Source organism: Cyclopterus lumpus, chromosome 19 (genome assembly GCF_009769545.1).
Source record: "Cyclopterus lumpus isolate fCycLum1 chromosome 19, fCycLum1.pri, whole genome shotgun sequence".
Taxonomy (NCBI): Eukaryota; Metazoa; Chordata; class Actinopteri; order Perciformes; family Cyclopteridae; genus Cyclopterus; species Cyclopterus lumpus.
In genome coordinates, this window is record NC_046984.1 from 13,505,791 (window position 1) to 13,531,027 (window position 25,237).

Here is a 25,237-nt window from a genome sequence, read left to right on the forward strand (position 1 = left end):
CAGGATTTCCTAATGGAAACATTTATCATGTTTAAAGATCTCATTGGGAAAAACGTCTACCCCTCAGACTGGGTCATCATGAACATAATGCAAAACAAGTAAGTACGACGCATGCAAACAAACATACAACATGCTTGCTTTACAGTGTTAATGCTATGTAACAGCAGTCAGAGGTGGGTAAGTATATTTTCCAGTTGGTTTCCCTCCATGCAAACATCGGCCTCAGCAGTGTAGCAATCAGATGAGCATTCAGCGCAGCCGCAAACAATCGCATGAATAATAGATTGCTCGGGTGTATGCTGCCTTCTAATTTCCAAACTTAGTCTCTGCCTCTCTTTACTTTGGCGCTTGTTGTGCTGCCACAGCCTTCTGTTTTATTAATGTGAACACTGCCTGATTCCATTTCTGTTGAAAATATAAAGAGCTGAAATGTGCTTTGCAGTTTTCGAAGTTTAGTCACTTGTCAGATGAAGCTAGAAAAGTATTTAAAGGCGCGCTTTTGAGATGTTTTTTTTCTTCCATTTGTATCTTTACAGAAGAGACTTGGACCAGAATGAGTTGTTATGCAATAGCGCAGCAACAGCTGTCAGATGAAAACTTTAAGTCAGTTTTTTTTCCCGATAACGAACAAAGTGCATTTCTTCTTCCCCGACAGCCTCTGTGCATTTTTGAAACTTCTAGGTTTGTTTTGAACAAACAAATATCTGCGCTCACTGTGACGTTACATATCTATACAAGAGGACACAAATTAAGCATTACACTCTTATAACATCGTCAGACTCACAATTGACTGAAACGGAGATGTCATCCATTTATTTTTTTTTTTTCATCCATTTGTCCTCCTGATCAAACCCTGGTGCCTACATTACCCACAGTGCAACTCAACTGCCAACAGACAACGATTCAAGTGTGTTATGCTTTTTAAGGGCTAATGTAGCCCCGAGCCGCTATTGTCAAGCAGAAATGAGGAGCTGGCTGCAGAGGTGTGCTAAGCTCACTTCTGTCTAACTACCACAACTCCAGATTTTTCCCATTTCACTTGTAATGTTCATTCCCAGACGACACTCACTCGTGTACAACTGATGCAATTTAACAGATTTCCCTGGAGCCACAAAAGACTTAAAACTTTACTCACGACTGCAGAAGTACTCCCCGAGACAGACTTTGATATGTAAAATCAGCGGAGTTACCCATCAATGGAACGTGTATCAGAGAAAGAAAAGAAAAAATGTGAAAATAACAAGGCATTACGCAATGAAGCGGAGTACCTGGAGCAGCATCTGTTGGAGCTCAGCTTCAAAGTGGCCATTTACTGCAGGTGCCGAGCTCAGAGAGGCAGCCCCACGTTGACTGTGAGCGGTCCGGCTCCCTGCACTCCTTCCAAAACCATTTCAACATCATCACCGGCCAGCACATTTAACTAGAGATTGCATTGCTTCTGAATTTTGGTTCTATTGCTTTCATCAGCCCATTTGAGCCAGCCCTAAAAACACCATCAGAACACCTGGGTCACGATGCAGAAGACATCGGCGTGGCGTGGTGTTGATGCTCCCCAGTGCCTTGAAGGTGTTAGTGTCGGGGTGTCAAAACATGCAGCGCTGACCCTCTAAAGCCACACACACTCACTCACACACACACACACACATACATGCACTAACAACGCATGAGCCGACGTGCATTTCCCCAGACTAAAACACTCCCACAGTGTGATCCTGTACTTTCTGGAGCTAGTTCAGGGATGTGATGAGCATCATTCAGATGCCAGCAGTACATTCTCAGATCAAGCTTTGTACGGTTTCAAATGTTTGATTTTTGATTCTCGGACTGGAAGGCCAATGTTTCATTTCCAATGCCTTTTTTTTTTTCCTGTTCGCGTCTTGTTTTTGACAGTCTAGTGAGTGCATTCAGCCACTTGCTGCAGTTAAATCTTTTTTTAAACCCAATGAAAAATAAGCCTGTCAATAGTCTGACTCATCTTGCAGTCTTTATACTCGAGCCTGTTTGAATACTTCAGGTGTGTCTGTCGGCTTCGTGGCCAATTAGCAAATGTTTTGCCATCCGTCAGAGTGGGTTTGATGGCTTGTTCCCAAGGTGACACGTTCATACGTCCCATTAGAAGGGTGCACATGTTTTTTTTATTGTGTGTGTGTGTGTGTGTGTGTGTGTGTGTGTCATGCTCTATTGCTGTGTACTCTGTGATTGCCAGGGAACTGGAGACTGATTGAACTCACAGCAGCCAAACTTGAAAGTGTCACGTCTAGCGTTGCCACCACTTCCTTCTGAATTTCATTTAGTTTTCTAACGCTGTGTTACTTTTTGTTTTTGGCCAACATTAGAGCCAGTCAAATATGTATTCTCCTTTTAGCCCTGTTTTGGTCCCCACCAGCTCCCGAGAACAAATATCTGTCTCTTTTAGATGTTGATGTTGGACTGTCGTCACCAGCTTGTTAGCGCTGTCCGTCACAGGAAGTGTCCAGCGGGTTTATCAGAGCTTGTTTGGTACAAACAGCTGCCTGCTGGGAAAAGGGATTCATGATAGCAGTGGGACTGAACCATGGAGGACAATTAGCTTAACGGTGTTAAATAGCTACGCTAGCTGAAAAAGTAAATGCTTGTTGTAAATGCACTACTTCTTCTTCACGTCGTCATCGCTCAGTTGACACATTTGGAATCCTCAGGAAGTATATTTGAGCATCCCTCAGTTCTCGCTCCCTCCTGTTTCTGTGGCAAGGCAATCCACACTTGCCACATTCAGCGCACCGATAGCCACCCACGGCACCCGCAGACGGTTGTTTCATGTCCACACATTATGATCGCACCAGTAATGAGATGGACAGCAGCAGCAGCCCTTTCCTCCCACTCCTTCTTCTCCACCCATTGCCTCACACTTCCTCCAGGTTTTAAACTGATTTATGGGCTCTAATTGCCCCGGGGACAGCAGCATTGGGGCGGGTTAGCCATTGGCTGCCATTTCCCCCCATGCCAACAGCCCACGGCTTAATAGTGACAGCTAACTGGCAGTGGCGATGGGCTCACACTCGTCCTTCAAAGTCACGAGTATCCTCACCGACGTTACTCGGGTCTTTACACACAAAATTGACATCTGAAGGGTGTCAGGCTCTGACGATCCGAACCTCCAGTGCCCGCTCTTTGCTTGTCTGGGGGGGGGGATTCGACATGAAAGCTCCTTGTAACAAATTAAGAAGTATTTAATGCTTCTTTTTTTTTTTATGTGGCAACATTGCAAAGGCTTCAGGATAGATATGACACTAAATTGGAATTTATTCCCCGGTACAAGTGCCCTGAAGACGGTGATTTTTGTTAAAGAGCGCTGACTGAATTAGATTAAAGTTGGAATTTTGCTTCAGTCCCAGAGAACCTTGCGTCACAGCCTCAACCAGACAACAGCTGCTGGCGGCGTTGTACAGTCAGCTGAATGTGCTCCCTCGCAGATCTGCATAGTCAACTGTTCAAGAACTCTTTGCTCCTCAACCTTACATCCCAAAATGTGCTGAATCACTGCATACCATGTGCTGTCATCATCATCCATCTGAACGGAGTTCGCTGGCAATGTGTTTCTTCCTAAGGCGGAGCATTTGAACAGCTGTCGCTGTCGCAGCCACCGAAAGACTTCATTAACAGATTGAGTAAAAATCTATTTTAATGAGTGATATTTGAGTATTTAATTATCTCATTCTCGAGCTTAAAACACACACTTAAAATATTCAACAACAACAATCACAAAAGGGCAGTTAACAGATCAAGTAAAAATATTGTTTCGTAATCATTGCAAAATAGATCAGTTTTAATTAGTTTTAAAATCAACTTAAAAAAAAAAAAGAAGGTTTTTATTTGCAGATGGGTCATTGTATTACTTTCGTCTTTGACCAGCATGCAAAAGAATACATAACACGTGTCTCTTCATGCAGTATTATTAGGACATGTGATCAACTCTTCCCGTATTAGACTTGCGGTAACATCAGATGACCTTCTCGAAAATCAGTTCATTTCCCCAAATGACGCCGAGTTTCTTCCGGAGATGTTAATTAAGTGTAAGAATGGTAGATTGAGAGATGAATGGGGGAGTTCTCAGAGAGCCCAGCGTTGCAGATGAAAAGATGAAAGCCCAGACGAGCCGAAGAAGCAGCTCTTTAACTCGATAACCCTCGTCATCGGTCCCTCACAGACTCATTAGGAGAGGGTTTCTGAGGCTGGCTGGCTGCCGTTTGGTGTTCTCTCCATGACTAATCCAGGACCTGGAGGGCAGCTCTGGAAGGCAGGAAGGAAGGAGGACTCTCGGAGAGTGAAAAGACTGCCAATGATGTTGTGATCCCGTTTGCCCATTTAAAGAAATAGCGGCTGTGGGCTTTGTGGGTATCTGAATTGACATCCTGCTGCTGTTTGACATACTGCTTGCTGTTGTTTATCAGGAATGCTAGTTAAGAACCGCACGACTCTACTCGGGGGTCACTTTCAGACAAGTGGCCTGGTTCTGTGTGCAAGAGTCTTGAAATCCTTTCAAGCTCGGTTAGGAAACATCATCGAGGCATGACGTAAAAAATTTTTTTCAAAATACACATGTTTTAGTCAGTGGTGTCCTATAAACCGAGGGGCGACTTCGCGAAAAGGATTTTCCGCCGCTGCACGAATAAGACAAAAAGAAATGTGCTCCCAGGCAAATAGCATCACGGTGCTCCTGTGGTATTTTACACACGTTTGAAATTGGTAACATACTTTAATTTGCTGGGGGGGGGGAAGAGCCTAAATAAAAAGTAACGAGCATCAGAGAGCACATTGGCCCGGAATTTGAACTGAGCGTATATTTCTGAAAAGTGTTTATAATGAACCCCCAGTGGAGATGAAAGAGGACATACTACTTATTTAATGCACACTGCCAATGTTTATCAAACGCCTGTGTGAGCTGCAAAGAATAGCCTGACCTGTCTTTTTCTTTCTCTCTCTCTCTGAGTGATAATTCTGCAATAATGAGATTAAGACAGGAACTGCGGGAGAGTCATGAAACGTGGTTGGGGACATATTGACACCAGCTTGTTTGCTTGTTTGTTTGTTTGTTTGTGTGTGTGTGTGTGTGTGTGTGTGTGTGTGTGTGTGTGTGTGTGTGTGTGTGTGTGTGTGTGTGTGTGTGTGTGTGTGTGTGTGTGTGTGTGTGTGTGTGTGTGTGTGTGTGTGTGTGTGTGTGTGTGTGTGTGTGTGTGTGTGTGTGTGTGTGTGTGTGTGTGTGTGTGTGTGTCTCTCTCTCGTATTGTTTCGCACGTGGAGTGCAGTGCTTTTGAGTGGCTGTGATCGTACCCTACCAGCTGGCCTTTGAACAGTGCCCCCCGTCCCGTCCCCCCGAGGAGTGATATCATCCAGAGTGATCTCTCTCAATGTGGTTTTATCAAAGTCATCAAGCCGGTCCTGATTGAAAACAGACCTGCTAACCACTGACTCACGGTCACCACTCTTTCCACTTCTCGTATACCTTTTGTAGATGACCTGGCTGCTTTTTTTTTTTTTTGTGCTGGCAGAGAAGTGAAATTCCATTTTTCTCTGTCGGGTATGAAATAAGGATCACTTGCTACACTGATGCGGATGGTTCATTTGAGACCCAGTGAATATGCTTCAGCTCATATCTGTCTTTCCTCTCTGAACATAACTGACATGTTTGCTGTAAGACTCACTGAATGCTCCTTTTCCCTTTCATAGCCCAATTACTTCTGTCTTTAGATCAACGGGTTGTTTTCATGACTGCGAATTCAACTCATCCTCGATGCCCACTTCAATGTATGACTGGATATGTATGAGTTATGGCTATGCATCCTCATTCAATGGTTCATTATTGTTATTTTTTTGTGCGTTGTGGACCCACCCATCCACCACGACCTCCTCCCTCGGTGGACCTTATACTACGTCGCCTGTCCAGGCTCACGTTTAAAGAGATTTCCTTCTATAGATGGAAAGAAATTACAGCTCTTTGCTTTTCATAGCAATCGCTACAGTGTAGCCTGAGCATGGCTACGTCAACAGAGACTGTGAAAAAAGTCCTTCTTTATCCTTCTTTCTCCAGGCACATCATTTGTATTCAAGGAAATTGTTTTTTAAAAGAAAAAAAAGGGACTGTTAGAATCAGTTTTAATTGCTTTGTGATTCATCCGTTCCTCAACATGAACTTCGCCAACACTGTGACTCGAGGCCACAAAGTGGGAGTTTTCCTGCTCACTGGTATTTTGAGTTCTGTCTGAATCAGCCTGTGTTGTTCTCATTAGTAATCCGGTCACCTCTTCAGAAACTTTTGGCCGAGATGAAAAGCAGCCTTTTGCTGTCATTGTTGTGTGAGTGTGTGTCTGTGTGTGTGTGCGTGACATTGGCATCACACAGCCTGGTGCTGCCAAGTCAAACCGACGGCGGTGGCTTTTTGTTCTTTCTTTTCATTACGGTCTCATGACAGAAGGGCTCTCACCGGCCTGTGGGGGTCGGGCAGAAATCATCAGTTTGTGATACTAAACTTTAGCGATAGTCTGATAGAATCGGGTTGGAAATAGAGTATGTTGACGGATAAATCAGTTAGAGTTTAGACCAGGTGTCTGATACAAAGGTAATCTAATTCAATAAATTGATCGGATAATGAAGGTTTTTGACCTTGGCTTATCTTTGAGCACAGGCAGATACGCCCGCTATTACAGAAATAGTATGCAAATAGAAGGTGATTATTATCGGGGATGCTCTCTGAACTCGATTAGCAAGTATGATCTGCTGATAACTCTCCATTAGCATATATGCTAGGTGTCTGTGGTGCACATCAACTGGCAGAATTGTGTGTGTGTGTGTGTGTGCTGCAGGAAGTAACTAAGTCAAATGTAAAAGCAACAAGGCTATGAAATGCACAGCCTCTGTTTTCTGTGCCCAAATGTAAATGTGGAGCACACCCATCAATCAGCGGTAATGGGCGGATTGTTCTGACACTGACGGTTTGATGGGGCATATTCATCATAATGATGCCATATGTGTACAGTACCAGGCTCTAATGTGGAGGAGCTGCTCTTGCGCTGCCTAATTAAAAAGTTAAAGGATCTCCAAGTTATGTTTTTGTCTCCTTTTTAGTGGAAAACAGGGATGCTTGTGATTTCCAGAGATGATTAGCACTACTTTGATTTCCCCGCTGAACTTAAGGACGAAAACACTGAAGTAACAGGGCAGGCTGTTTTTAGGAATCACACATTTCGAGGCTGCGCTTTGATGTCTTTGCCGAAGGCATAAAGCAAACAGTCCGTCGGATAAGTCTTTGATTACATTTATAGTAGCAGCTCAAATCCCCCAGCCATTAGCATTTTGCTTGTAGTTGTAATGGAGTTATCAAGAAGTGTTTTGTCATTGTCTCTCCCTCGGCATCTTATTCTCCCTCTCCCATTTTCTGCAGTGTAACGACCAGCCGAGCATCTTCCTCTTGGCATTTGTTAATAATGCAAGCGGCAAAGAGCAGAGGCACCGCTGTGTGTGTGTGTGTGTGTGTGTGTGTGTGTGTGTGTGTGTGTGTGTGTGTGTGTGTGTGTGTGTGTGTGTGTGTGTGTGTGTGTGTGTGTGTGTGTGTGTGTGTGTGTGTGTGTGTGTGTGTGTGTGTGTGTGTGTGTGTGTGTGTGTGTGTGTGTGTGTGTGTGAGAATACACAATTAATTTTAGACAGTAATTGCAACTTTTTATGAATAATTCCTCCCAGAGTGGACTAACTCAAATACAGACTGCAGAGAGCTTTTTGTTTTAGTTCAATCGCGTTTATCCAAGGGCCACATTTTCTAAATACTTTTTTAGCCCACGTAGTAAAGACATATTCCAAAGTTCAGAAAATGATCCGCGGATGCCTTTTAATCATGTTTGAAGTGGCCTTGCTTTTCGGAGTCTCTTAGTCGGAGCCCACTGTGGGGGGGGGGGAAGAGAGTATATTCTATTTTCATCCGCCTCATTAAGTTTCTCACTTCAATTAATGGCAGGATGTGCTCGCAGAGGAACTGTCAAAGCCCATTTTGGGTCTGAGCTCGGGCAGACCGCTGTCTTCCAACAGGCTTCCGGGTAACGCAGTCGACGTGGTCGTGTGAACCGCATCACGAGGGAGCATGTGGACGGACAGCATCTCACGTGAGCGTAAAAGATCAGTAGTCCACCTGCATCATCAACCAATTGTAGTGGAACCTTGAAGGAGTGCCGCTGCTGGAAAGGGTGATCGAGCAAGAAATGGCTGATGACGGCTGCATTCTTTCGCCCGTTGAGTCATATTTAGCCAGAAGCTGTGAATTGAGCTCGCTCTTTTCCCCACTGTGTGGCCCAGCAGTGAGAGCCGTGTGCTACCTCGGTAATGTCTGTAGAACATGCAGCTATTGGTGATGTATAAATGAGTTCAGTTAAACCCATCTCACCCTGAACCTATAACATAGCCTCTGGCAATGTCAACGATTTATCTCATTTTTGCATTTATTTACTTTGTTTAATAGTTTATGTGACGGAGGCAATGCATAATACATTGATCTGCACCGGATATACAGGAGACAAGCAACTTGTTATAACCATAGCAGAGGTTATAACAAACAGTTGCTGTTAACTTAAAATAGTGTGCTTCAAAACAAACGCGTCATTAATACAAATTACCAATATTATTGTACCAATCGATACCAATTCAGAAGAATTTCCACTAAGTATCGACGTCTCTAACACGTGTCGATGTAAACGCAGTTCTGAGTGTCCCTAAGCCCAGTTGTACCTAATAATCCAAACAAACAATTAATCCCCTTTTTTATTTATTTATTTTTATTCAAAAGCGCAAAAATAATGAGCCCCACGTAATGAGCAGTAATATTTCTCAGCCCACAGGCGCAGCGGATGGAAACGCATTGTAGCATTAGTCCAGTGTTCGGCGTATCAACTTTATTGACATGTTCACAGCTGCAGAAAATTGAGTGAGGTGTGTGTGTGTGTGTGTGTGGGGGGGGGGGGGAGGGGGGGAGCCTTTTGCTTGTTCAGACGGGGTGGTGGTAATGGGCTGTCTGAGTGCTTAAGGGGCCAGAGAGACAGAAAAAATGACTTCAAATGGCTTATCCAAAGGTGTTCGGTGACAGTTAACCTTTCCAGCAATTAATTAAGACGACTCTTATATGTATCACACATCGGCCCCCACGTAGCATTTAGTCAGCAATGGAGATAAATGTGGGACATGAATATTGCATAGCTTTAAAATACCGCAGATCCCAACGGTTATTCCTGTCCAAGGTCAGTTGGACATGGCGCTGAGGGAAACCCTCCCCCCCTCTCTCTCTCTCTCTCTCTTTCTCTCTCTCATTTAAACCTCCCAGAGAGCTCAGGCGGCTTATTGCCGCGCTGAAACATAAAGTAAGAGACTCCAAGACGATGTGTGAGGATTTGCTGATTCTCACAGCGAGGGTTCCCAGATAGAGTGAGGGTTTACCTTGAGTCATGCCAAAGGACGGGGGGGGGGTCCAGATCTCTGCTCACCTGCCAGTGTCCATTACATGAGCGCAACATCTTCGTGCCTGCTTTATTGCCCGCTCATGAAACCCTGATGCAATCCACTTAAGTGGAAAACGGTTGTCCTTGCTTCACCTTGCCGTTGTATTTATTCTTTTACGGCACATCCTGATGCACCTCCGTACGCCGCCTCGGTCGACCGTGTGTTGCAGTTTGTTTAGTCGTTAGCCGTTGTGTGGAAAACGCTCACGCCAACGCAGAGAGGGAGCCAACGACTGAGAAACCCCACAAGAGCCCGGAGCGCTCCTTAAATAAAGTAAGCCATGTTATTGATTACGCTGGGCTCGACCTTATATTCTCCTCCACTTATGATGAGGCTTTTTTCTTTTTTTCTTTTTTCCTTTGTGGGTAATCTTTGGAGATTAGTACACACATTGTTGTATGGCTGGTGCCGCCAGGGAATGGAGTTAAATAGCGGATGGGCCTCTGACTCTGTAAGTAGCAATCATAATTCCCCTCTTAAAAGCTGCATGCCACTTAAGTTATTAACATTTAATTCTGCAACATCAGACAGTGTTCTCATTAGGATCTTCTCGTTGCATCTTTTTTTTTTCGGGAGTGCCTCCAGCCTGCCAAACAGAAAAATTGAACCTGTGTTTCACTCTCTTCATGTCTGGCTGCAGCTCTCAGACTACTGTGCAGTTTACCAATTAATGAGTTCATAATGGGAGATTCTGCGATGCAAACGCAATGCAGGAAGAAGTGTCATTTATTCAGCGCGGTATAGTTTGCGATCGTAATCTTTTCCCGAGTCGCTTTTGTTTGCCTCCACCTCGCCAAAGCTAAGAAAAACATTTCTGTTTCTCTGTGTATGGTGTCAAGAGCATTATGTTGGGTCCCACCGTGCTGAGGAATTAAACATGAATAACAACTCAATGAAAGAATGCTTTCGTAAAAAATCACATTTCGTTCCTTCACAATGAGTTTGAATCGACATCCTTTGAGTAGGGAATGCGCAGAAAGTAACCGTAAATATTATTAATTAGAAACTATAGAAGGTAAATAAAGTGTTTTATTATTATTATGAAGACTTGATCCAAACTCTTATCTTTCCAGAGTGTTCCTGCGAGCCATTAATCAGTATGCAGCAGTGTTGAACAAGAAATTTCTGGATCAAACCAACTTTGAGCTACAGGTAAGACCCCCCACCCCCCCCAGAGATGATGTTCTTTTATTCATGTTAAGTACTATTAGCAGCAGCTTTGCAAAAATATTTGGATTTTTTTAAGGCATCACTTCACTGCAGTTTCACACAGAGGCTGCTTTTAATGTTCCAGATGCAGCATTGTCTTCTGGTCTTCTGTGAAAAGAAGAAATATGAAGGATGTTGACATAAAAATTGTGCCGGAAGGAAAATCAATTACTGCGTAACAGCCGGCAATTTGATGTGCATTTCCGAATATTTTAACCTGCTCCCCCTCGTAAAGATTAACTGCTTCCTTTTTTTAAATGTCTGACATATGGAAAGTCACCAACGACACTGCTGTTAAAACCTTCATGTATTATTAACGGGATTTATAGCACTTGGATCTCTCCTTATGCTGTATGAATAAAGTGTTCTGTACTTAAAGCGACATCTCAGTAGAAGATGGATCGGTTCTCTGAGTCTCGTACAGACCACTTTACTATTTTAGCTTAAACCGTCGTGTATTTTATACTCTGTGTGCTCTGAAAACTCACCATGAAGTTACTTATTCTATGTGCATGGATGGGCTTTTTTGCAGTGATAAAAGGTGGTTATTTAATGATATTGTTGTAAAACTTGCTTTTTGACTTAAATGTCCTTTTTGTTCTCTTAACACCACAGCTGTGGAACAACTACTTTCACCTGGCGGTGGCCTTCCTCACCCAGGAGTCACTGCAGCTGGAGAACTTCTCGAGCGACAAAAGAGCCAAGATCTTCCAGAAGTGAGTACGAGTCCACGTGGGGGGGGCCTCCAACACAGCGCGAGTGGGCTTTAAATGACTCATCGCACGGAGGCTCACAGGGATACCCGACACACGGTGGCACCGGTGGAGGTCCAGGTCCATTTGCTCTAGTTGTCCGCCCTTCTGAACAAAGCAGGACCGCCTCACATTGACTCCAGGGCTATCCTGTACTCAAAGTTGGGAATCCCTTGAAAAGCATCTCCTCCATGCTTTTTTTTTTTATTCCTAGTTATTCCAGCAATAGATTATAGGGAGAACATCTGATATCACGGTGCACAGATTTCAATCCACAAAAAAAATCCAACCCTGCGTTCAGTAAGTTGAGTGAGCTCTTTTGTTCCCCGCTGCCTGCGTCTACAACAAGCCATCTATCTACATTTAGTATGCAGCCAAACGTGTGAATGCTTTCTGGCTACACAGGGACCATATTGGCTCTCATCTTCATTTGGAGGAGCTTTTGTCACTAAAGCGTTCATCACGCTGTGCCCGAGCCCGACAGCGAGGCTCCTCGTTGGTCCGTGCTTTATTATCGGACCTGATAAGCTCCACCACGGACAGGCAAACAAGACGTTCCCAACCACCCCCACCCTGCCTTTCTCCCCTTGTCAGCCTTTCCTCGGAAAGAAACGGGCTCTTTGATTCGCACACACAAGAACCTGCCGCTCCTGGCGGGGATAATTTCTGCTATTTACTGTTTGTTTGACATGCCCAAATATGTCATTCAAGTACAACCAGGTGGCTCCCAGAGCAACGCAAGAGGATATCGTACAGGGTGTGACAATCTGTCTTTCACCCACTCTTTCTACCTCTACCCTCCAACTCCCCTCCTCTGTGTCCGTCTCCCTCCACCTACTACTCACCTGCTCTCTTTTACCTCTCCGTCGCCTCATCCCGTCTTCCTGTGTGCTGGTGCACGAACTGTCAGTCCTGTCTGCAATGCCAATTATTGTGCGTTGCTGTGGGTAGAACAGAGGGGTGGAAATCAGGGTTGCGTGGCTCTTTAGCGCTTTGAGAACCGGCTTTTCTCCTGCGTCACACACGTCTCCCCAGTACTGGATCCTCGTTTCCTTCTCACATTTTGGACCGGGATACTCACGAGCTAACACGTCTTTACAAGCAATGTACTGCTTGGCCTGAATAGATGGATGAATGCGTCTGTGTGGAGCCATGTTGCTGCGTATCAGGACACAGCGGTTAGGATTCAGCAGACTGTGACACTGTAAGCACGGCGATATATTGCTCATAGTATAAAGAACACAGAACCATATGCATACAAGAGAGATCACGTCCACCGGGAGGGCCCATGCTTTGACTGAGTTCATCTTTGCATGTCAACTGTTAATATAAAAAAAGTAATAGAGTTTTTAAGAATTGATACAATATTTAAAGAAATAATATTGCGACAGTCAATACTTCTGGTATTTTCTCTCACGTTTCCACAACTCAGCAGCAACTTTTGATGAATACAATGTTTCCGAAAAGTGGACAAGAAAATGAAATCAAAGTTTGGGTAAACTGGTCATTTTTCTTTATTAGTTTGTGTACATGAAGGGGCTGTGGCCATGGATTGTGGATATGCAGCCACACATGCAGCAGTGTCATTGTCATGTGCCAATAAGTGATGAGTAGAGGGAGTTGTCCCAGTGTCAGGTTTTGTGAATAGAGCACACTTGCTTTGCATCTCCTCTGTTCTTACAGGCCACTGCTTGTCAATCCCTTCTGTTCTCGCTTGCTCTACCTGCCACGTCTGTCTGCATCTCTGTCCTCCATCTCTTGTGCCCCCACGACAATGCCGAGAACCCCCAGATCCACTCGCTGCTCCCCTCCGTTCACCCGCCTGTTATTCCAAGTCCATCTCTCTGAGAGCTCTCCTCCCCGTGGCTGACAGGTATGTGTTGTAGGTCCTGACGGACGACAGTCGTGGCTGCCCGTCTCGCCGCCGACAGCGGTGTGACAGACGAGGACACGATGCCTCCGGATGTAGGAGACGCGAAGCTGCACGCTTCCCACTGGCGTGCCGTGTGATCAGTCATACACACAGGGGTGTGCAGAAATACATGAGAAGACACTCTCGAGTTGCAAAGAAACAGTCTAAGATGTAATACATAATTCAGCTGTACAGTCATTTTCGAGAGGCGGGCATCTTTTTTTATACTTCATCATCTTGCAAATACTCGGCTTGAAGATCAATCCCTGGGCAACGCTCCTCCCCTTGACAGCTGAACGCCGTACATGGTTTTGACTACGAAGAGGTGACGCAGCGTCTTCCTTAAGGATTCTTTCAATGCTCTTCTCCTCTCTGGCAAAATGCATTAGTGTGGATTTGTACAGTATTGGCAAAAAAAACCAATCAATTGGGTTTTCAGAATTCCATCAGGGGTCAGGAGACCTCAAACTCTCTCATCTCTCTGCTCTGCTGCAAAGTCATGCCAAGGTGTCATGTACGAGGAGACGGAGGCGCCGCCATCAGTCACTCAGTGGGGAAAGTCTGCTGTCGGACAGGTCGGGCAGACAATGCAGTCGCCTGCAGCGCCCCCAGCTGGACAGGACACATAGGCGGGAGGGAAGAAAAAGATAGCGATGATTCGGACACCAAATCTTGCTTTAAAAGCCACTCGGAGTGGAGTCAGGTATTTGATTTGTTGTGTTGCCGATGCATTGGGATAAGAGTTTGATTCACCCATACTCTTGTATTGATGCACACCTTAAAGCTACTGCTAGTAACTTTTATCAAAATTACTTTGTCATATTTGCTCAAACGGTCAGTAATTTGTGACAGTAGTACGCACACGAGACAGATTCTCTGTGATAAAGTCAGGTGCCTCTGCCTCCTCCGAGTGCCCCTAAAGAGATTTGTGCCCGGAGTCTCTCCCAAAGCTGTCAATATCACAGTTCACAAAGCTCGTAAACTGTCAATTTAGGACTCCATTTAAGACTCTGTTACTGCATCGCCCATTTCAGACCTTAAATGTTTTCAGGGACATACTTCAGTTTACTGTAAAATGAGAACGTTTGCTCCGGTCGGTGGGCGGGGCTTAGTTTTAGCTGCAAACCTTTTTCAACTAAAAACATTAATCTTTGCACATTACCCAGCATTACAAGGGGATCTGTAATTGTCTGCCGAGCTCTGTTTGACATTTAATTCTCAACGTTTTAAACGTATTACAGAAACAGTGGGTAACACGGTACGGGGAGATGTTATCCATCGACTTTGAGCCTGACTTCTCTTTCAGCTGTCTGATCCGCCTCACAACAACACGGCTTGGTGGAGGACAGACACTGCGATGGTTGGGCAACTGCTTCAAAAACACAATCACGGCATCGCGGTTCAGTGCCGTTATTCCCCGCGGTGAGCCAGCAGGGAAAATAAATCTGATTACTTCTCAGCATGCGATGGTGCGCTAAAGCACGCCGCACCAGACCAGTGGACTCACGGTATAAACAGTCATAAATGGCTCTCTCGGGACTGCTATCTCCATTGTGTCCTCGATATTCCTGATCTTAAAACAATTTCAGGCTTGATCTTACTCACTTTGCTTATCCATTGTCCAATCTGTTTGTTCAAAGAACTAAATCCATTCCTTCAGTTTCGCACATGTGATCGTTTTCACAGACCTGGTCTCACTTTCTGCCTCACTTCTCGTTGTTTCCACTGCTGTTAGTCTCTCCATCATTCAACGTCTGTCCTTTCCACTAGTCGTCCTCTCGGTGACCCGCTTGTGGCCGGTACGGAGACGGGTCCCGAGTTGCCGTGGAGATTGGTTCATGACCTAGAAGTCAGGACGGTGGCGATCCTTCCAGCTTCTTTTGCAAATCTTTGTTTTTATAAAAGGGCTCGAGTGACGCCTCGAGTCGACCTCAAAGAACGATACAAACAAAGACTGTCTGATCAAACCGTTTGCCCCGTGTCCTGTGTCCTCCGTCTCCTGTCCTCTGTCCTCTGTCTCCTGTCCTCTGTCTCCTGTCCTCTGTCTCCTGTCCTCTGTCTCCTGTCCTCCGTCTCCTGTCCTCCGTCCTCTGTCTCCTGTCCTCTGTCTCCTGTCCTCTGTCTCCTGTCCTCCGTCCTCTGTCTTCTGTCCTCTGTCTCCTGTCCTCTGTCTCCTGTCCTCTGTCTCCTGTCCTCTGTCTTCCGTCTCCTGTCCTCCGTCCTCTGTCTCCTGTCCTCTGTCTCCTGTCCTCTGTCTCCTGTCCTCTGTCTCCTGTCTTCCGTCTCCTGTCCTCTGTCCTCTGTCTTCCGTCTCCTGTCCTCCGTCCTCTTTCTCCTGTCCTCCGTCCTCTGTCTCCTGTCCTCTGTCCTCTGTCTTCCATCTTCTGTCTCCTGTCCTCCGACTTCTGTCTTCCGTCTCCTGTCCTCTGTCTTCCGCCTTCCGTCCTCTGTCTCCTGTCCTCTGTCCTCCTTTCCTCTGTCCTCCTGTCCTATGTCCTCCTGTCCTCTATCCTTTGTCTGCTGTCATTTGTATGTTTAGAACTCACGAGTGAAAATAAATCTTCGGTGTGCGTTTGTATTCCAAGGAACGTTACGGAACAAAGCCAAGTATCTCACCATGGACAGGAAGGGGGGGGTCAGGGTGAATCTGTCTAAACCGCCTCATTGTATGCTTGTGTAATGGGAACTGCTCTTTACCATTTATTGGGCTCAGAAACAGGAAATACACATGTTCTTCTATTACTCATTTCACTTCCTTTCACTGAATCCTGTGCAGCCTGGTTTTCAGCATCCATCAATATTTTGTGTTTAGTTTTTGTTGATCTTTGGGCTCTTCCTTTAATTGTACCTCTTACTTCAGCACAAACAGGAAGCCGTTCTCTAAATGAGTTGATCCCCATGATTGCGTAACATTTGATCTCCTTGTCTTTCAGGTACCAGGACATGAGAAGACAAATTGGCTTTGAAATCAGGGACATGTGGTACAATCTAGGTAACTTATCCCATATTCTGTCAACATGTTTCAGTTGTAACCAAAGACAATTGCGTTGTTTTTTTCCCTGTTAAAGATGTTTATGAGTGTCTGCAAACTTAAGTACTTTTCGCCGCCTTAAGATTCAACTCAACAAAGAACAGCGGCTAAATATAGACGACCGGTTTAATGAGCTTTATGGTGTGTGATATGAGAGCAGTCAACTCTCAATGGAATGAAATCGTGGTGTTAGATGTGGGCACCTGCGCCTCCCTTCCAGCCTGCTCATTGTAACCTACACCACCTGATCCCTTAATTAGAGCCTCGCACCAGATTAGATTGACTCATTCACTGGTTTTTAATGAGCCTCTTTCTTTTCTTTTTTTTCACCTGAGGTGTTGAAGTTATTTACCGCATGATTGTCACGGAACATTTCTTTATGAGAGATTTGCTCGACATCGGGAGCCAGTTTCTTTTTTTTGTGTGAATGTATTCTTTCCTCTCGTAGGGCCCCACAAGATCAAATTCATTCCTGAGATGGTGGGTCCTATGCTGGAGATGACGCTGGTTCCCGAGATCGAGTTGCGGAAGGCCACCATCCCCATCTTCTTTGACATGATGCAGTGCGAGTTCCACTTCAAATGCAGCTTCCAGCGGGTGCGTCCTTTCCGAACCTTGACACAACCAACGGGACTGTGACGAAATGACTTTATGATAAGTAGAGGAGGAGTAAACACTAAAGTGCAATAGCCATGAGCGTATTTGTTATTCTGCAAATCTCATTTAGTTTTGCCTCCGATTATCCACAGCCACGGTGAGTGGAACTTAATGTTATGTTCCCGTCGCAGTGCAAAATTAAGCCTTTCTGCATGAGGAAATCCGTTTGGCTATGTTCAGCCATAAGATGTTTCAGACGGCTTCCTGCTTTGTGGCATTTATGTGGGCGCCCGAAGAATGTGATGCTTATTGTACATGTGAAACATCACAATGGCTTCATATCATGTAGTCCTGTGTAAGACTGTGGTGGTTAAAACAGAGAGCTGCTAATCAATGTGTCAGGATCGCGCTCATTGGAGGAGAATGCCACTTTTTCATTCTGTTTCAATTTCACGACAGTAATATTTCCTTTCCTTGGTCTCTCTACATTTAGCAGAGAGCAGCATTTCTATCTTTTCTTACTTTGCTGCACCCTCCTCTTTCTGTTCCGTGCTCCTGCCTGTCCAACAGACGGGCAAATAAAGAAGTCAGTGAAAATGTGTTTGTTTCGGCACAATAAAACCTGTTTATTTATTTTTTTCATGTACAGCTGCTACATTTAAATATCCGCGAAATACGGTCCATGCATCACTGTCAGAGGCTACCGCAACAAACGGAGCAAAAGTAAAGTGGATGTGTCTCACGATGCAGCGTAGTTCAAAGTCTTCTAACCAAATTTATATAGATAATTAAAAGTTAAGAGAATAATGTCCAGAAGATACCGACTCGCGACCAGCTGGCCGGTTAAAGTGGAAGCACAGATCCCCCTTCGGCCGAGCCTCGGTGCAGGGAGAGAGCGAGGCGGCGAGGTGGCGTTAATGAATTGAAAAATTAGCCACGCTGATTATTTACGCCTGCTCTGTCTAATTGCAGTTCGAGAATGAGATCATCACCAAGCTGGATCACGAGGTGGAGGGGGGCCGCGGAGACGAGCAGTACAAAGTTCTCTTCCAGAAAATGTAAGTGCTGATTAATGGGTGGGGATTACGCCTGAGCCTCTCACAAGTTAGGTAATGCTAATTGCAACATGGCACTCCTCAAAAATAATCACAGTGTGCCGATGATCACACGGCCACCACAGCTTGCCTCTGTGATATCTGCGTCGCAGTTTGGACGCTAACTCCGCTTTTAACGTGCAAAAAGGAGAAGATCGTTTCCCTGAAATGTCTGACCATTTCAAGCTATTAAAGAGCAGCTTGTACATGCCTTACATTTGTTCTTCTCTCTGCCCCCTTGGCTTCTCGTCACCCCACAACCCAGTTTGCTGGAGCACTGCAGGAAGCACAAGTACTTGGCCAAGACGGGCGAGAACTTCGTCACTCTGGTGGTTCGTCTGCTGGAGAGGCTGCTGGACTACAGGACCATCATGCACGACGAGAACAAGGAGAACCGCATGAGCTGCACCGTCAACGTGCTCGTAAGACGCTTTATTTCTCTCCCTTCCCTGAATACCCACGGTCTCGGTGATGATACGACGGCGCCCATCATTGTCAATAAAGTGACACACAAAAGAAACGATAACCACCACGCGTCGCGGTGCATTGAGATGTTATCGGAGGAGCAGCTCACCTGGAACACCGCTCCTCTGCGAAGTGACATTTAAACAATCTACAGCCCAGTGATTTTAAGAGTTATGCAACATAAGCATTGGCACACTAATCCAGTATCGTTGTAACCAAATCCATTTGAATGGTCTCTTTCCTTCCTGTAGAACTTTTACAAGGAGATAGACAGAGAAGAGATGTACATCAGGTAAGTTCCTTTTGAAGCCTTTTACACACACCGCTAGAGAACTTCACATACAGTACATTATGAGACTCCGTGATGTGACATTTCTACTTGCCAAAGACTTATTTCTGGACATTTGTCCCTTTGTCCCCAGGGATCCAGAATACAATATTTGTTTTGGTTGAAATGCGTTCTTATTTCCACATTCTCACCTGTAAATCCGGCTGCCAGGACTCATCAGTCCAGCGCAGTTAACTTTCTGCGTGCCCGCCCAGACGTGACCCATAAATCATTGCTTTTATTTTCCTGCCAGGTACCTGTACAAGCTGTGTGACCTCCACAAAGAGTGCGACAACTACACCGAGGCGGCCTACACTCTGCTGCTGCACGCCAAACTGCTGAAGGTACACAGACACACAATACCAACGGCAAATAATTGCAGAAGCACGCTCTCGTGAAAAATAAAAAACTTCAAACGGAACCCAAATACACTGCTGATGCTGTCAGGCGTTTAACCTCAGCCGTTAAACAAGTGTGTACCTGTGAATTTGAATGTGTACAGGATTTAGAGCGATAAGGCCACATCCCTTTAATCCCACCATGGCATGAGATGGCTACTGAGAGGGCAGAGCGTCATCTTTTTGAAGCAAATCACGGCTCATATCTGATCTTTCCGGAAGAAGAAAAAACAAAAGCTACAACGTAGTTTAAAGCGGAGCATAAAGCAGCAGCAGCAGCAGCAGCCACCTGAGGTGCTCCGGGATTAAAGATGTGCTTTTACTGTCCTCTTTGTCAACTGAAAACGCAGAATCCTCCGCTATAAGTCACATGGTGCAGTGCCAGGCACAGCTGGTTTTGCAGTGATATCTCAAATTAGATGCGTACATATTTACAAGCCATCACCAAGCATTTATTTTTAAAGATCACACCTTTTTGTTTGTGTCGGCTTGCTCTCGGGGACCCCGGAAAAGTTTTGATCTCTTTGCCAAAGAAATGTCTTGCATCCGCACACGGAGCTCCACTCACAAAGAGTTGCAGTGTCTATTCCCAGTTGGGGTTTGGTATACCCTGAATTTGGAGTTGTTCCTCTCTGCCTTTTATCCCAAAAACGGTTGCACCCAACAACTCATCTGCATTTGCATAAATAGCTGGCTGCGTCAGCCTTTGTGCGGGTCCCGACAGGCTGTGACTGAATCACATTTTCCTCGCTGAGCAGTCACAGTCGCATGCAGCAGTTGTTTTTGCTATTATCATTTTAATTCCGCCCATCTCTCAACAGCTGTGGCATTCCTGATCACACCTTCAGAGAGGGACTCGCTATTATATTGTGGAAATTGGTTAATTTTGTTCCACCAGAGTCTGGATAAATCCTTTCGTCTCCAATAAGCCGTCCTGTGTCATCTTTGTCCTCCCTTTTGTGTAAACGAGCTCGAATGAGAATGGATGTGCATGATTCTGCATCCAGCGGCGGGGTTATATAGTAAGAGTGACTCCTCTAGTAATGATTAGATCTCCAGTGGAGCCCCCGCAGCAGTATAATAACGGTTGATGAATTTGCGGCCCTTTGTGTTTTGTCAGAGATGCATCAGCACTTTACTTCTGTCGATGCAGGGTCACCAGCCATCTATGAATACACCGAGATCCTTTCTACCCTGTAAATGCCACAGTTCAGCTGTAAAGGAATCAATAACCTGCCGCCGTCCCTCTTCGTGCCACAGCAACAATGTGCACAGCAATTACTTTTTCACTGTGTCTATGCAAATTCCTTGGCTTTGCTATTCAAATTTGGCCCTGCTTACAGAACGTTGGTGCAGTTTTCACAGAGATCTTAACTCCTCAGGTTACTCACAACACCAATTAAAACCGTCTGGTAATGAATCGGTCCTGGTGGCGCACACAGGATTACGGTTCCTCGACGCGGAGGCCAATCAGATTGTTAGCCAAGCTGTTCCAGCTTGTCAGAAAGCTCATTATTCTTTATGCTGATGCATGATGGAGTACACGGTCAGCACAAAAGGATACCCCGCAGTCTTGGTTCTCTTCTTGTTTTTTGTTTTTTTTCTTGCCTCGCTCTTCCTTATCGGACATTCTTTACAAAATCAAGCAAAATGTGTAATGAATAAGATCAATTGTGTCTGATGTTTATTGTTAACAGACGCCTAAGTGATGCTTCTCTCTGCTGGTTACCAGTGAGCTTACCTACCGGTGGACTATTGTGGGTTGTGCTAAATACCATATAACAGCGAGTTGCACTTATGCTCCCTCTGAGCCATCGTTTCATTGCCCGTGTCTCAAATCTCCCTATTGCCCCTGTCAGAGTGCAGGGCCCCTTTTGCTCCGACTTGTATTGCCCAGTGTTAACCCCGGCGCTAACTTGTCCTCTGCAGTGGTCAGACGAGCAGTGCGCAGCCCACCTGACCCAGAGAGACGGCTACCAGGCCACCACTCAAGGACAGCTTAAGGACCAGCTCTACCAGCAGATTATCAATTACTTTGACAAGGGCAAGGTGAGACACACACACACACACACACGCGCAAAAGAGTGGTCATTATCATGATGAATCGTGGACTCTGAGGATGCTATTTTTAGATGCAGTCATCTCTGTTAAATACCTCTTCTGGCATGAGGCGGCAGGTTTTTGAAGAAGAGGCGCTGAATGGTGGTTTCATATTCCGTTTCTGCAGAACGGGGATTGCAAATAATCCTCTTCTTTTAGCTGATGCTCTTCTGGACGAAGCCGCATATCAGACCACACAAGCTTTAATGTGGCTCTTTTGTGTTGTGCCCTACTCTACCTCAGAAAACCCTTTTTTTCCCCCCTCCTCTTCCTGCCCGCTTCCTCATTTTTCTGTCATTCCACATCAGCGCGGTACTCGAGTACCATCTGTATGATACCCACATATTGTGACTCAAGAGAGCAGGCGGTTCACATGTACCTCAGTTTGAGAACCCGTTCTACTTGTGTACTGTGCTATACTTCTGCATATTTGGTTTACAGAGGAGAGAAAAAGGGTTTTCAGACTGTAAGCTGAGCCTGGAATGGGTCTGCAGGTCTGCAGCCAGAGCTTCTCAGAGAGGATGTCCCAAGACTGCGCATGTGTCATCAGTGCCGTGGGTGCAGCCGCCACTCATGGTTCACTAGCCAACTGTCACTCAGCAGGAGGGAGCCAGGGGGACAACAAATTGAAAAGGCCTTGGCTAAACAAAACACACACACAAACAAACAAACCAGAGTGATCAGGAAGTTTTTGCAGTGGCTGTAAGAATACATCAACACACCAGGGGGGGGGAGGGGGTTTATCATCAACTGAGGACAGTTTCTACCAGTGTCAACGGAGTCATCCAGAAAGCAGTCCCAGATGGTGTCACCACCACCACCTCCAGCCTGGCTCCAGATCAGTTCAGCCTAATCTAGTCTGTCAGTTAGAAGCCCTTCAACATGTTTGAGTGGCTCCCATCTATCTGTGACACCGCTCCACTGAATTGGCTGAGTCTCGATTGTAAATCAAATCACTGTTTTATATCAAAGAAGAACAATATTTACCTTTTATTTATCTTCAAAAAGGCTTATATTGAATACCATTGTCTGGTAAAGATCATTTGTTTTATTCTGCTTGAATCTTGATTGTGTGCGTGTGTGTGTGTGTGTGTGTGTGTCCAATAGATGTGGGAGGAGGCCATCATTTTGGGAAAGGAGCTGGCTGAACAGTACGAGAATGAAATGTTTGACTTTGAGCAGCTCAGCGCATCCTTGGTAAGAAATGTTAATTGTTGTTTAACTTTAATGCAATTTTTCACATTTCAGTATACAGACTATTACTATAACATTTGACATTTTGAGCACTTTAACCTGTGTTATTAAGATAGACAATGGGGACTGTGATGTTTTTTTTGTTATCAAGAAAGCCTTATTAAGTGTTCTTGTTCTGAAAACATGTGAAAAGATCGTAATTAAAAAAAATTCACTTGACGTCCACGTCAATAAATCATTTGAATTATGGTACATGTGTACAGCCCTGTATAATTATAGTTTTAAAGCAGAATGCTTTATAACAATAATCTTACATATTGTTATTATTCTTATAGTTGTTATACATTATAATCAGTGTTATGATGCATTATAATCTGAGTACAAGTTATTCTAAGAGGTCTTGTTTGCTTAAAGGTTTTTTGTGTAATTCTAGCATACTTAAATATTTCACTTAAAGCAAACAACGACCACTTAAAATAACATATAATCACATTATAATTCTTAAACGGTCAGTGAGTGACCGGCAATTATGATACTTGCTTTGAAATGTGTTATTATAATTGTCAAGCATTATGAATGAGTGCTCGCAACTGAAATGATAATGTTATGATTACAAATATAAGTGTGTTTATAAATGCATTATAGACATGGGGCGTCATAGAAAGTGCGCCATGAGAATCCCCAATAAGGGACCAAGAGAAAAAAAAAGGGCGAAGCGTCAGTGTTTCCATGCCAGTGAATCTTCCCATTGTGTCTCCCAATAGCGGAAGCAAGCCCAGTTCTATGAGAACATAGTGAAGGTGATCCGGCCCAAACCGGACTACTTTGCCGTCGGTTACTACGGCATGGGCTTCCCCTCCTTCCTCCGCGTGAGTACATCCCCGCCGCTCAGCCCGATCGATCGGTTTGACCAGCGCTCGCTTAGTTCTCAGCCGTCAACGCGCTTGTGTTTCACGCGTCTCTGCTGTGGGTTTTTTTGGGGGGCGACTCGCGTGTTAAAAACATCCCACTGAGTCTGGTTTTCATTTGACGGTTCGCTTGCTCGCTCGCGGAAAAGGGACGTGACTCGAGTGGACGATAGAGAGGGTCCAGAAATAATGTGCGGGACGGAGAGCTGTGAATAAAGAATCTGTTTCTTTCTCTGTTTCTGCCCATCTCCTTCATATACCATCTAATATCTACCTGTTTTCAGCACGTACTATGTGAGCCGCTCTGTTTCTTGGTCACTTGGTCAATCCTACAAATTCCCCCCATCGTCCACTAGTGCGGGACATAAAGCCATAAAGACTGTCGAGCTCACACCCCTGATCTCCTTGGTCCGATCAAAAGGCCGATCACGCTGCCATTTAATGCCGTCGTCGCCTGGACAGCCTTTTCTCCACGGAGTGAGCGTGGCCTGCATCGCAAGCTCTCCCATCATGGCCTGCACCGCAAAGCCCTGCGCCCTGCTGCAAAGTGGAATGGTCACATTGTAAATTGCTTTAAGGGGGGTGGGGGGGGCGGCGCTGCTGCATCGCTGCATCATGGGTTCTAATCCCAAATCATTCAGACCGGCGCTAGTTGGAGCTTTACTTTTGAAAGTTATTCCAAGTGGTTGGGGCTGTTCAGTCAGACGACCAGCATTAGTTGGCCATTAATCCTAATGAATATCACCCCAAAGTCTATTTGGAACACCTAAGTATACTAAGTATACGCTAAACCTAAACCGAAGTGTATTTCCTCTTTAAACATCCTGGCTGGCCTCGTGCCAATCTGATCACGCTTTAGCACAAATTTAGCAGCATGCGTTCAGCAGATGTCTGATATCTCCTCACCGGCTCCTTCAGCGTCGGAGGTTGTTCTGTGTGCACAGCGGACCTCTCTGCTCTGTCGGTGAAGGGTGTCCTGCTCTGTCCACATGTCCAATTTTATTCAAACAGTAAATTAAATTGGTGAAATGTCCCCGTGTGGAGCTGTGTCGCAGTGCGTTTTAATGTGCTTTTAAAAAAAAAAAAGTAGGCTTTTAATACATCCCGTTACATCATCCGGCATGCCACTGAATGCGTTGTTTAAGGTGTGCTGTATGTTACTCAAAAGTGGCACAAAAAGTCCTTCCTGAATAAGAGGTCGTTGAAGTCGAGTCTGGAGAGCGACCGTGATCATGGGCCCTTTTCATTCTCTTACTAACAACGGCCGTCTGCTGCTCCTCCATCTCTAACTCCTCTCATTGGGCAGGGCAGAAACTCCATCACACACACTCGTCTCATCTAACTGGCTTTTAGACGACCGTCAAAGGACCGATTTGAGCTCTCTTTTCTTCCTGCTTTTTTAAAAATGTATTATGGAGGCAGTTGGATCTTACCTAAAAATATCCAGGGCAATATATTTCTAGCGTTCCTTAAGCTACAGTGGAATCAAGGTAGTCTACAAGCTGGTCTCAAATACCCAAACTGGTAAATATTACACACAACACCTTAGTATGGCTTTTACATCGTCCTGCTGCAAGGGCTCGTTGGGTGCATATATATTTCATAAACATGTTGAAAGATTTCTGCGTGAGTACACAGGGGAAGCGCTCAAGTGTGGGTTGCTTATCGAGATGAATGTAGTTCGGAGGGGTTCTTGTTTTCACGCCCCTTATTGGTATTTGTGTTGCAGCGTCGCG

General features: G+C 45.2%; 1 protein-coding gene across 1 annotated transcript in view; it reads left to right on the plus strand.

Moving 5' to 3' along the window:
* Positions 1-25,237, plus strand: part of dock1 (dedicator of cytokinesis 1) — a 146,911-nt gene that overhangs the window by 100,135 nt on the left and 21,539 nt on the right. The window contains exons 29-40 of the mRNA XM_034558323.1: positions 4-98; positions 10,587-10,665; positions 11,338-11,438; positions 16,320-16,378; positions 16,866-17,014; positions 17,987-18,072; positions 18,374-18,530; positions 18,825-18,865; positions 19,155-19,245; positions 21,229-21,348; positions 22,507-22,596; positions 23,358-23,462. Coding sequence (XP_034414214.1) covers positions 4-98; positions 10,587-10,665; positions 11,338-11,438; positions 16,320-16,378; positions 16,866-17,014; positions 17,987-18,072; positions 18,374-18,530; positions 18,825-18,865; positions 19,155-19,245; positions 21,229-21,348; positions 22,507-22,596; positions 23,358-23,462 — 1,173 coding nt within the window. The remainder of the gene's footprint in view (positions 1-3; positions 99-10,586; positions 10,666-11,337; positions 11,439-16,319; positions 16,379-16,865; positions 17,015-17,986; positions 18,073-18,373; positions 18,531-18,824; positions 18,866-19,154; positions 19,246-21,228; positions 21,349-22,506; positions 22,597-23,357; positions 23,463-25,237) is intronic.